Consider the following 13,329-nt stretch of genomic DNA (forward strand, 5'->3'; position numbering starts at 1 on the left):
TTCTCTCACTTTATAGCTCTATAGGTCGGCAGCTAGATAGCTAAAACACAGATAACCAACTAACTGTATCACAACAAATCAACAACTACCTACCTAGCTGTATCACAATAGATCAGCAGCTGAGTTAGTTATAAATCAATAGGTATTTTATTGGCACTCCACATGCAGCTAAATTCCACAGTAGACTTGATGTGTCCATTTTCAAATAGCCAAGTTTTAGTGGCACACCTTGGCACAAGTGTAGATGTATGGTCTAGCAGGAGAACCACCTCTTTTATGAAAGACTGAGCCGCAGAAACCTTAGAAAAAAAAGTACAGAGTTAGTGTAAACACACAATATTGTCCATACTGTATATGCAGTAATACTGTTTATATACCATAGTATGACACTTTCTAACAATAAACCAAGCATTATCTACCCACAGCACAGACAACAGTAACAGAGCACTCGCCCTCATTCCTCCTCTTTTGTCTTTGTGTAGATTGGCAGCCTCTCTCACTCTGTCTCTGACTGCTTATGTTCCCACTCACCACATTTGTCTCCTTTGGTATCACCCCTCTTTTACGGAGTCCAATCTGTGGAATTTTCATAGTATTCACTCAGTATAAAACAGGATGACTTGTACTGAAAACAAACTTGAATTATAGTCTGAAGAATAGTCTATATAATGTTGTCAGCCTGCACCTTCGATGAATCCTGTCTCTGAGCGAATATGGTGGGGACGGCATCTTCCCTCAGAAACTGTTTGCCGTTGTAGTCCCTGAAGCAGTCGGTCCTGAAATGGTCCGAGCAGAGGCAGGTGTTGGCAGTTGGGATGAAATTTTTCATTCCTAGGCTGTGCACCCATTTGCTAGCAAGTTGAGGCTTGCTCAGTGGGAAACTGGCGCACAGGAGGGTGGATGAAAGATGATGATAACAAATAAGTCTTTTTTTTTATTTAATTTAATTTTTTTTACAGTAGTAAGATGCTGTATATTTTTATCAAGACATTACCATCAAAAACAAGTTAAAGAGCTGAATGTACAAGTGCAGTTTTGTTGCTGATTTATTGTGTCACCTCCTTCTTGCCTCTAAGATCTTTGTTAGTAAATTCTGCCATCTTTGCAATAACTTATGTGCAATAAGTATTTTCCCCCATTGTCACTTGATACACTTTATCTGACTGGAACTAAACTATGGGAAAGCCTGCTACTCACTAGTGATGGCCGACTGACACCGATGCTCCGATACAAGCTCCAAACTCCAAACTTGAACTGCTACATCAATAAAAATCTTTGCATCTCCATCCAACGTACATAATCACACCCTGCCCTAGTTACACAAGCGCACCCTACCATCTTAGCACATCCTGTTTCCACAAGCGCACCTTCCCCCAACTACTACACTACACACGTTTATAGAATCAACAGACCGACTAATCAAACAGTCTTTACATCATTCACACAAACCCTAGTTACACTCATCACATTATTAAAACATTGTTTTGCTGTCTCCTATTTCACCACTAGATGTCACTGAAACAAAGCTTTGAATGAATGAACCTATTTTTGAGACAATTAATGAAGTGGTTCAATACTGGTTCATTGCTTCATTTGCACATGACTACAATAAAAACAGTCAACCTAATCACGCAATACGTTACAAACCCACATCGGGCGAAAAGACAAGACATTTGTTAACAAACATTTTTGCTTACGTTTATTATAGCTTTCTTCTTGTTTCGTTCATTTTTTTTTTCTTCATTCTTCTTCTTCATAATGGTAGTTGGCAAACAACGAACTGCTGCATTACCACCACCGATTGGTAGGGAGTGGGGTTAAAGGGGCGAGTAGTCTTAAAAAACTTTCATATACTCTTTATGTTAAGATACTGGAAAAAAAAACTGGTAATACTCATTTCCTGAATTTTGTTTTATCAATTGATAGGTTTTTCATTTTTTATTTTTGACAGTGTAACATCACATTCAAATGTAACATTTTTCTGTATTATATTTCACTATTTAGGAAGTGTATTGTTAACTTACAAACATATTGCCTCCTGTTTCAAAGCATGATAAAGGCTAGTCTTGAATTCAGTCCCTACCCTCATATGCTTACAAATAAACAAAGCCACCTGGGCAGCCTTGCATGCTATCTTTGTACTAACTTTGGTACAGTGTTTCCAACAGCTGCAACTGCACGTTCTTCTTGCAGTTCTTCTTCTAACTGAGAAATGTAAAACATTCAAAACACAATCACTTCACACAACTTGACAGTGTTAAGTTTGTCTACTTCATTTTTTCCCCCACAGTAATTGGGTTCCTCAATTTTTAAGCAAACCTTACTTGCTAGAATTTACAGTGTAGGTTCATTGGTGACTCCAAATGGGTGTGAATGTTAATTTCTGTCTATATGTATCAGCCCTGGAATGGACTGGAGACCTGTCCAGGGTGTACCCCACCTCTCACCTCGTGTCAGCTGGGATTGGCTCCTGTTACCCTCTACAAGCCTAGTGCTACAAATAATGTAATTCTACTGCTACTTTGTCTGCACTACTACAACATATTTTTTTTTCTGATATTTGATCATTGTGCCTGATGAGGAAGGCATCTGAATAAGAGCAGCAAGTGCAAAGATGTGTGAGCCAAACGTTTCATTGAAATGCAAATGCAATTTTATATTAAAAGATAGCAAAGTGATAATTCACTATATCACACAACACATGTTAGTACTGCCACTGAAATACATATACAGTCTTTTCATATTTACACATCAAGTGACAACCAAACAGAAATCATAAATATCTCTTTTTGTTAACTTTACAACAGCTATATGCAAACAGTATTTCATAAGAAAAAAGAGCACTATTAAATAACTGGCATCTTTCCTATCATTTACAAAGCTTGGAAACACAGTGGTTAAAATAATCCAGCAAAAACAAATAAACAAAAATGTTCTTCTCCAGTGAGTAAAAGTAACACGTCTAAAAACGCTCATAAAATCCATTTGTACAAAATAATATACAACTTAATCAATGCAATATCTTCAACAGAAATGTTTGCTTATGTCTGCATGATAAAATATGTACAGTTTGTGAATTCATGCAGCAAAGATGGTGGGACTGTGAGGCGGGATACTTGGTTACTGGGCTGCTGTGATTCTCTGTCAGCCTACTGACAACCAACCCTCAGAAACCATAGTTATGTAGCTGCCAAGACCCTCTTTCATCAGCCTCAGTGCTTCATCTAGCAGCAAATCAGCAAGTTGCTGAACTAGTAGCAGATACTTTAAAATACAAGGTTCTATGAAGCCTAACGGATATATGTCAGTATAACAATATAGTATGTCCTTGTACCATATTTCAACAATAGATAGAACGGTACTTTACGTTAAAGCGATGCATAACACCATTACTTGTATTAAATTCATTTTTCAGAAAGTTGTCAGTGATATTTTTATAAACTATAACCCTCACTGTCTGATGGGATCAGACATGCACAGTGTTCCAAAGTTACCCTTTTGTTATACTGTACTGTGGCAGATACTGCAAGTGCACATTTGTATTACTAAAAACTCAAATTACAAAAAGAACAGCAGGTTCTCATTTATCACTAATCGTGTTTGGCCACACAAATATTTGTGCCAAGTTTCTTGATATAGCCGCCTCTGAAATTCACAACTATGTAACTTTAACAGAGAGCCAAAGTGAGACTGGAACATCTGTGATTATGTTCTAGAAACAAAAAAACTCTAGTTCAAAATCATAATAACATTTGGAGTGACACATCTAAAAACCTACAAGCATAAGACCATTGTGGATCAAAGTTATGAGCTATAAGAATGGACAGCAAGAACTGAAGAGCTTATACATTTTAGACAGCTGAGATTACAGCTAAAAAGCTGAATGAGAATGTGGTGTTTATCACGGATAAGGGAACACTGGTGACGAATACTTGCAACACACCCTCCTGTGCAGAATTTTTTTTTAAGGACAATTCAAAGTTATGGGCTTTTGGTAGCACTTAAAATGAATTGTTGCGGATCTAAAAAAAAAAAAAAAAATCAGAGTTCCAAATTGTAATAATAAGTGCTGTCATGGATGATTTCTTGCTCAAACTATTTTAACATCACAAATATTAAAATGTACCCCGCCTTCGCCCGATTGCCGGCCGGGATTGGCTCTGGCCCCACCCGTGACCCCGTTCAGGGACTAAGCGGTAGAAAATGAATGAATGAATGAATATTAAAATTTAGCTTTCCCTCCACAGTTGCTGACCTCCTACAATTCCCAGAATGCTTTTCAACACCCACCAGAGAGGAGGGCAAGATCATGTTTCACTGTATATATATGTGTGTGTGTGTATATATATTTTAGAAAGACCAATTAAAAAAAACGTTCAGTGAGACCGAGGCAGGAGTTCCAAAGGAAACCCCAGTACGTTTTGGCAGAATAAGTCTCACATTGGCTTTGTAAAACCACAACTATCTGCAGGGCTGAATAACAGTAGTGTTAAATGAGAATATGCGTTTTTCTGTGATTTGGGTGACCAAACCCGAGTTAAAAGAGCGACATGTATATTTTAAAACCTCTGAGAAAAATAAATATACCGCTAAAAAAAGAAAGAAAGAAATGTTTGGCACTTAGGCTGTTACTTTATCACAGCTTCCTCTGCTCTGCCCAAGAATCAGCAATGGTTAGTTTACAACTTAAAAACCTACACACGCACACGCACACACACACACACACACACACACACACACACACACACACGCACACAAACAAAAGCCTCCTTTTAGGTTACTTTTGTGGAGGATGAATGCACTCATGCAACCAAAGGAGAGTACCAGCTATAGTGAACTCTTGACTGACCTGCTGGAAGCTATAAAAGAAGAAATCAGAAGCAGGTGTCATCACTGAGGTGAGGGCAAATCAGTAAAGTCAACCAGAACAAACAATCCATAATTAAGATACATTTCTAATGAAGTGTAAATGCTAAAAGAAGCATGGAGACTCTGAAGCCCCACCCTTTGGCACTGTCATAAATACAACTCTTGAATGCCCAGTCCTGCAGCACAAAGTTCTAACCTGACACTTGCCTTTCTCTGAAAGTCAGCAAACCCACTCTATAAGTACAAATTCATAAATAGAGTTTATAAAGACATGAGTGGCATTAGATAGCGTATTGTGGTTATTTTGTCCATAGAGTAAGTTCGCAAAAAATACAAATAATATTAATAAAGGTGAAGCTGCACAGAGAGAAGCGTTTGTCACACAGAGTCTGCATCCTGTGAAAGGCTCCACATAATGCTTGTGTCTCTCTGTTCACTTCCTCCCCAGAGTTCTTTGCTTTCTTATTCCAGCATGCTCATTAGTTTATCATTTTGCCTAAAGGCAGCTGCACTGAAGATACTGGACTGTACTGTTTGTGTATGCCTGTGTGTAGGATGGAGCCCCAGTTTCAGAGATATACTGTAACTTGTGTTTATAGGAGCTAAGTTGTGTCTAACCAGATTCATATGTAGTGTTACTCTACAGATGCAACTGCTAACTGTACAGTACCTGTTTATCTTTGTGTGTTTGTACCAGGCTGGTGTGTGTGTGTGTGTTTTAGGTAATGGAGGTTGAGATAAAGCACTGGGGGCAGGGGGGCCTCCCTCACACTTCGCTCTCAGTGGAGGGCTTGCGTGTGGTGGGCCAGCTGGTGTCAGGCAGGCTGTGCTGGACATGACGCTGTGGGGTGATGGCTGAAGGAGTCAGAGTGGTTATGGAAGAGCATTCAGACGCCTCCTCCTGGAGAAGCTGCTCCGTCTCGCCATCGTCTAGTGAAGCGCTGCTGGCCTGCAGGGACACTGTGTCTGTACGCATGCAGGTGTGTAAGCCACCTCGGGATGGCTTGATCTGTTTTAGGTCATCCCAGTAAAGCTCGTCATTGGACAGGAGACACACACCCTCCACGATACGGATCTTCTCCTTGTAGCCTCCATCCACAACCCCCTGGACAACAAGACATGATTAGTTCAGTCACAGCGATGGCCTCTATATCAGCGGTTTAAAGGGAAAATCCACCCTTAGGTACCCTTCAATCTGATAAAAAAAAACAACAACACAGTTTATTGATGATGACATCAGCTATGCAAGCATCACCAAAATGTTAGATGGATTTCCCCTTAATCAATTCATCGGCCAACTGCAAAACACTTCAGAACCAAGATTTCAAACACAACCCATGCACAGTAAGTTGATTCCTTTTACTAATATTGTTTTTTTCCTGAGGTAGTTTTTCAAATTAAGGTGCTACAGGTATACAATTACAACACAAAGAAGGCAATCAAATGATATGTTTAATGATGAGACATGCTGTACCTTTAACAAAAATCTAGCCACACATTTAGATTCATTGCCTGTTGAAATGTGAGTTAAAAAACCTGGTAAGTAGTATAAACATTAACATGCTACTGATCGCAGTGTTTAGAAATCGCACCAAAGTGTTAAAATTATTTTATTATATTTTATTTAAATTTTGAGTAGTAAGTTGCATGCAGTGAAAGACAAAAATAAACAAATGAATAAAAATAAAAACAGCAGAGGACACATCAGAGAAACCAGAACTTGACAGGACACGACTTCCCCATGCTGTGTGCAACTACCTCTCCACAGGACAAGTGGGTCAAAAGATAAAGGGAGAGAGGGAGTTGTAGGGATGAGAGAGCTGCAGTGAGGGAGATACAGGAGGAAAGGTGAGTGCTGGTGTCTGGGTGCTGCTTGTGTCACACCACAATATTTCAACACAACCAGTATGACCAAAACTAAACTGAAAAGTCATCAGACTCTGTGGTCACCCACCGTACATCTACACAGCCTATGATCATTCTATGACAGTATCCTAGATTCACATTCAATCCTTTTGTCTACGAAACAAAAAAAAAAAAAACCATATTGTTTCCACTTCAGTGTCTAGACAGCACGTTACCTCTTTCTTATATCGCAGCTGGTTATATATTGGAGGTTTCTGTGACGCCTCGATTTTGACCTCCTGTGTGGATGTCCGGTATGAGGGGTTACTGTAGGTCAGGTTGCTCATTCCTGGGTCAGCAAACTTTGACTTTTTATGTCTGTTGATAAAAATCAGGATGAAAACAGCACATGGCTTACATTTTGAACTATTTACTGTGTATCAAATGTTCTGTATGCAAATAAAACCTCCAGGGAATAAGAAAACAAAGAGCTTTCAAGCTGGGGACTGACCTGTAAATAATGAAGGCAGCAATGAGAATCAGGATAGCCAGGATGGTCAGAACCCCGCCAATCACATAGCTGATATGAAGTCCTTCTCCTATAATACATGGCATGTTTACAGAGCAAATTCAATGCTTTTGCTTAAAAGAATATTACATACTATTACCTTAACACTGAGTGAACAATGTCATCAGACTCTGACTCAGAGTTGTATGACTGCAGAGTTTGGCCTTGTGAAGGTTAAAAATACTGTGCATTTTGTAAATACAGCATTATAAAAATCACCATTTCAAAATGGCTTTTTAAAATTGGATGCTTTGATTTAGTTTAATCTGTACTCTGCAGCTGTTTGTGAAAAGTCCTATATAAAAAAAAAATTATATTATGATGATAGTTGACTTCAGCATCCATATTTCTTTGTGTGATATTGGAAAATGAAAATTATTGTAGTTTCCACACAACATACTGTAACTGTGGCTTTTGCAAAGCTGAATTGGAAGCAGGGGAAAGCCAAGATCCATCAAAAATAGAAAATGCAGCACCTCAGAACTCCAGAGCTGTTAGTTAGCAAGCTAGGAACCAACAGCTACATCAAAGTTCACCTAAACCACAATGTTTGAATTTTCCATTTGTGTTTTCAGTTGTTAAATAAACAAGACACAGGGTGTAAAGTAAGAAGCTGCTGAATGGTGGTCACTTAAACTTTTCACAGAGCTAGGCTAGCAGTTTCCCCTCTGCTTCAAGTCTTTGAGCTAAGCTGGGCTAGACACATCCTGGACCCATCTCTGTACTTCATACATATGAATAAATCAATGTTATTAAGATGGTAATTGTGAATTTTCTAAATGTCAGACTGTTGCTTTAAGAGTGTACAGTGTGCAAACTGGTGAGGACATCACATTTTCATATACTGACCGTGTGGAGCTGTCACCACATTGCTCGAGCAGCCTTCTACATTTACGTTCTTGTCAGTGCAGCTGCAAAATATAAGACAGAAACCAGCATGAGGCAATATTGTACATTCTAACCAATAGATTTACAACTGATTTTTTTAAGATAAGTCTCTGCAGACTTTGAAGGGAAGAGTTTTTGTAAGCTCATGTAATTGGCTGAAAAATGTTTTTCAGTTGAAGATGAATACTTGCATAACACAAATTTACCAAACCTTTAGAGGCTTAAGAACAGAATATTTTTTCTTTAGTGAGGAAAAGCAACTTCCCTTTTCCAATCATTGCTGTTTCTTATAAAGAAGTTCTTAAAATTAGATGAACAAACTTGAGTAGTTCAGTATATCTATCACATGAAACGGCAGCATCTTGCGTGGACAGTGCTATTTGAAATTGTTTTACCAACAAGAGTTGTGCATGATATTTTAATTCAATAATGCCAAAATACTGTACTTGGCAACGATTCTACTACTGTGTTTCTCACTGGGATAATCTGAAAGCATTCTGAAATACAGTTGGTATGGAAAGTATTCAGACCCCCTTAAATTTTTCCCTCTTTGTTATATTGCAGCCATATGCTAAAATCATTTAAGTTCATTTTTTTCCTCATTAATGTACACACAGCACCCCATATTGACAGAAAAACACAGAATTTTTGACATTTTTGCAGATTTATTAAAAAAGAAAATTTTAAGGGGGTCTGAATACTTTCTGTACCCACTGTATGTATGGATGTAGGGATGGATGAATTGCATTTAGCTTTATTATATCTTGAAACAAGAAAAATAACAAAAACAAAAAAACTAGCCTAGTTTATGCAAGAAGAGGGAAAAGGCCTTATGCTTGTGATCCAAAAAAAAAAAATACAGAAAGCCTTAAGGTAACAAAAAGTAGAAGTAGAAGCAGAGGCCCTGAAGTATACCAACAAAAAGCAATTCACAGGCAAAGACATACTTTACATGTGAGGGTCCCCTGTGTGGCATGTCTGTTGGAGCTTTGGGGATCTTGTTGGGGACAGGTGTGCTGCTGGTTCCCCGGGCAGCAGAGGTGGGGATGTAACCTGAAACTGATAAATATACATGTACATCAAAACCTGTGTATGCTGGAAAATACCAGAGGCTTTGTTCATCTTTGTCAGTGTTTTGGTTATTTGGTTCTGCTATATTAAGATTTGACCTTTCTTTCTTTGTTATTTTTAACCTGGAATAACTGTGGCCAAGATCATGCTATTAAAAAAAAATCTTACTGGCCAAGCACATGGGAATAAGACTAAAGCATACAAATACTGTATGTTGTAAAGGTTCATTTCAGCTGAACATCAAAATATTAGTACATACAACAGTCAAGTACACAATGCATGGTGGTCACTCACTGGTGGAGCAGGGTCGCCCATCTGGCTCATCAGGGCAGGCACACACAAAACTGTTGATCTTTGCAAAGCAGAGGTGAGTGCAGCCGCCATTATTTACTCCACAGAGGTTGGTACCTAAAGGAGAGGAGAGGGAACATTTACAACTAGCACCAAACAGCCTGAGTGACTGAATGAGAAATCAGGGAAAGTTTCCTCCTTTACTTATGGTCATTTTGTCCGGTGATACAAAGTGAGATGCAAATTTCCACAGGGAGACAATGAAATAGAAGAAATCTGATTGGACAAATTTTTTGTTTTGATTTTTTTGTGAATGTATGAGATGCTGATAATATTCGATGCACATCCTTGAACATGTATTTTGTGGTGTGATTCCTATTGCACTCAAGGTTCTAAGGACAGATGGTGTGTGCCATGCGCTGTACAGACTGTAAAGCCCCTAGAGGCAAATTTAATATCAGGCTATATAAATAAAATTTGACTTTTTTATTGCTAGGAAAACACACTCCCATGTCAGCTGGAGGTGTCAGAAGAAAAGCCTTGTTACCTGTCTGTCTATGAGGTGATACCACTATAATGTCCATGAGGCCCTCCACGTTTGCCAGAACAGTTTCCTTGTTACGCCCCGTGTGCTTGTCCACCCGCTGAATGGACTTAGTCTGCCAGTCTGTCCAGTAGATCCAGCGGTCTTGCTGCGAGAGTCGGGAGAAAGGGATTAGAGGGGAGGACCCCGGCTTCAACTGGGAAAATGGGAGAAGAAGAGAGGAAAGGAAAAACACAGACAAGGAGCAGGGGCATGGGAGGAAGAAAAGGAACGGAAAGGGGAGGGAGAGAGGAGGAAGAAAAATGAGGGTCAGAGTGGAAGAGAAGCAGAAGAAATGGTTAAGTCGAATGGGTTCAGTATGAGCCGGAGGACAGAGAGACGACTAGTGAAAAGCATGGGGTGAGCCAATGAGTGAAAGAGAGCAGGTGAGTGGAGGAGGCAGCCAGGAGGAAGGATCAGCCCAGTGATTGACAGCTGAGAGTGAAGAGGGCCAGGTTTGGGGGTACCTGTGTAAGGGCGAATGGATGTGACACTGGGCTGACAAGGACCTGACGCAGCTTTCCGTTTAGGTCCGAACTCTCGATCCTATCCAAGTGGGCGTCCACCCAGAAGATCCTGCAGAAAACATCTCAGATTCATAAACATAGTCCTGCCTGTAAATACACTGTACAGCCCTCTGACTATAGTATAAAAACATCCTGTGAGGCTGCAATGCTAAATACACACAAGAAAACAAACTGTTGGATAGACAAAATGGACCTGCAGTAATACATCACCTGCCACTCACTGTTAATATTGAAACTATTGCCTAATGTTGAACTATAAAATGGTCTTGTTCACTTTGAATGCAGTATGTGCTGATGTTTTGAAATACACTGTATTGTACAAGTTTAGTGTATCCAACTGTCATATTTGTAAAACCCTTTAATGATGTGACTGAATCTCTGTCTATTGAGTGGTTATACAATTACTGTTTATTGCATAATCTTCAGGACTCTCATGTTGGAGTCTTGTTGATATACTGTATCTTCAGACACTGTGATGATCTGACTTCCTCTTATAGATCACTCGACTATGAAACTTCCATATCTAATCTAATCTAATTTAAGGTTCCAGCATTAAAAAAGCCATACATGTAGTTTCCCCCCTACATGCTTCTCTCTCTGACCTTCGTGTGTCGTAGTCTAGTGTGAGACCATTAGGCCAGCCCAGGTCAGTGTTGATCAGGACTTTTCGGTCCGAGCCATCCAGGTGTGATCGCTCAATCTTTGCAATGTGACCCCAGTCAGTCCAGAACAGGAACCTGCAGAGACACGTCTGAACTGATGAGGAACCTTTGTACTGCAAAAAACTTTGCTTTTGTTAATATTCCACCTTTTCATCTGCTAATTTAAGCACAGTTTATTATCTGGCTTCAACACATCTTTGAACAGTTCAAAAACAAATAAAAAGGCTTAAGAAATGTCTGTCAACAGCTAATGAGTCAAAACCCAAACTCTAATTTGAAGGTGATGAACACTCCCCTCTCTTACCCTTTGCTTGGGAACACTGCGATGGCTCTGGGTTCATCCAAACTGTTGTTGACAAGAACCTTACGGCTTGTACCGTCCAGCCGGGCCACCTCGATGGTGTTGCGCCCCGTGTCGGTCCAATACATGTTCCTTGCCACCCAATCTACAGCCAGCCCGTCTGTGGTCTTCAAACCCTGACTGATCACTGTCTCCATGCCGCTGCCATCCAGGTTTGCACGCCTAAGGAAAAATGATATGACATAGGGCTGATTAATGTCAGCAAACCTTTTAGTTCAATGATTATGCCTGAATGGTTTTTGATAGGCATGTTTTCGATGTCACTGTCTTGCTCATAGTGTTTCCTTTCTTCACACAATTCAAATAACAAATTACACTTTATTCATTTGGGCACAGCGACAACACAAAGACTTTATCCAGAATCTGTACTTGTTTCCATTATCTAATAAGTTTTAAAAGAGTTTTCTTATAGACTTTTTTATTTTCACCTTATAACATCCAGGGTGACATCTGTGTAGTAAAGTTTTCCGTCTACACTGTCGTAGTCGAGTGAGATGACATTGTGTAGCTCGGGCACTGGTACGTGGACGTCGGTGTGGTCGTTGGTGTCCAGGGAGATTCTACGCACACTGACACGGTTGGAGAAGAGCAAGTATGTCTCTGGAGAGTCATCACAAGATCTGCTGTCTCCTTTGAGCAAGATGCCTGTGGGACAGGCGCAAGATGTGCCATTGGGACGAGGCAGGCACAGGTGGGTGCAGCCCCCGTTCCTCCTGCCACACTTATTAAATCCTGAAAAGGCCAGAGAAAGAAAGGTCAATGAAAAGAGACACAGTGGCACTAAAAAGAAAAGAAGAAGCTCTGAATGCTCTGGATCCTACACTTTCCATAATGGAACTCAATAAATACAACATCGTTGAATGTTCAATATTCAATATCCTGTGCTCTGACTCACCCAGTGGTTTTTCCCTGTCCACAGCCTGGATATCCATCAGGCCAGGCAGGTTGGCTCGCACCGTGATGGTGTTGGCTCCAGTGTTCTTGTCAGCACGCTGGATACTGCGGCTCTGCCAGTCAGTCCAGTAAATGTGGGGTCCCAGCAGGGTTAAACCATATGGGTGCTGGACTGGAGTCACAAGTGTGCGGCGATTCTGCCCATTCAGGTCAGCTGCCTCAATACGCTGCAGAGGAGCCAGGAGATGAGACTCAATGACTTGATAATGAGAAATGATTTTCATCTGTACGCATTTACATTTTAGCCAATTAGCTTTTACTAATTGAACTTTAAATCTCTACTAATTTCTGAATTGCATTTCTGCAGTTAGTGATCTTTTTTTCTTCTTAAAGTATTTTTCTTTTGTTAAAAAGTGTTATATCAAAATTGATCAATATTGCTATTATTGTGAGCAGTTCCTCAGACCCAGAGTGACAATGAATGTAACAGTAGAACAAACTTAAATTTCTGTTTCTTCAGCATTACAAGTTCTTAACAACCCAAGCCAGGGATTTAGTCCTATTATAATTTTTGATTTGTTCGGTGACATAAGGAGCCAGTTCTGACCTCAGTGTGAGCATCAGCCCAGAGCAACTGGGAGCCGGCCATGTCGATGGCCAAGCCGTTGGGCCAACCCAAGTTGTTGCTGATGAGGACCACACGGTCTGATCCATCCATTGCTGAACGCTCCAACTTAGCGTGCTCTCCCCAGTCTGTCCAGTACATAAAA

General features: G+C 40.1%; 2 protein-coding genes across 3 annotated transcripts in view; both read right to left on the bottom strand.

The window, feature by feature from the left end:
* Window positions 1–6: 6 nt before the first annotated feature.
* On the bottom strand, window positions 7–1,338 carry LOC109967019 (THAP domain-containing protein 1 B-like). The gene is made up of 4 exons (XM_020612331.1): window positions 1,331–1,338; window positions 686–926; window positions 532–576; window positions 7–299 (listed from the first exon to the last, which is right to left on the bottom strand). The coding sequence occupies exons 1-4, from the start codon at window positions 1,336–1,338 to the stop codon at window positions 129–131; spliced, it is 465 nt and encodes a 154-aa protein (XP_020467987.1). The 3' UTR covers window positions 7–128.
* A 1,292-nt stretch (window positions 1,339–2,630) lies between these two features.
* The window catches only part of lrp4 (low density lipoprotein receptor-related protein 4), a 110,950-nt gene continuing 100,251 nt past the window's right edge, over window positions 2,631–13,329 (bottom strand). Inside the window, exons 26-38 of one of the 2 annotated variants that reach the window (XM_020612335.1) lie at window positions 13,167–13,329; window positions 12,561–12,786; window positions 12,094–12,397; window positions 11,609–11,827; window positions 11,245–11,379; window positions 10,583–10,691; window positions 10,080–10,224; window positions 9,536–9,649; window positions 9,118–9,229; window positions 8,132–8,193; window positions 7,226–7,313; window positions 6,951–7,092; window positions 2,631–5,974 (exon numbers count right to left, since the gene is read on the bottom strand). In XM_020612335.1, coding sequence (XP_020467991.1) covers window positions 5,636–5,974; window positions 6,951–7,092; window positions 7,226–7,313; window positions 8,132–8,193; window positions 9,118–9,229; window positions 9,536–9,649; window positions 10,080–10,224; window positions 10,583–10,691; window positions 11,245–11,379; window positions 11,609–11,827; window positions 12,094–12,397; window positions 12,561–12,786; window positions 13,167–13,329 — 2,158 coding nt within the window. In that variant the 3' untranslated portion in view covers window positions 2,631–5,635. Of the gene's footprint in view, window positions 5,975–6,950; window positions 7,093–7,225; window positions 7,314–8,131; window positions 8,194–9,117; window positions 9,230–9,535; window positions 9,650–10,079; window positions 10,273–10,582; window positions 10,692–11,244; window positions 11,380–11,608; window positions 11,828–12,093; window positions 12,398–12,560; window positions 12,787–13,166 lie in introns of both variants that reach the window. The other variant, XM_020612333.1, reaches the window with a different exon arrangement.

Source organism: Monopterus albus, unplaced genomic scaffold (assembly GCF_001952655.1).
Source record: "Monopterus albus unplaced genomic scaffold, M_albus_1.0 scaffold123.1, whole genome shotgun sequence".
NCBI classification, from domain to species: domain Eukaryota; kingdom Metazoa; phylum Chordata; class Actinopteri; order Synbranchiformes; family Synbranchidae; genus Monopterus; species Monopterus albus.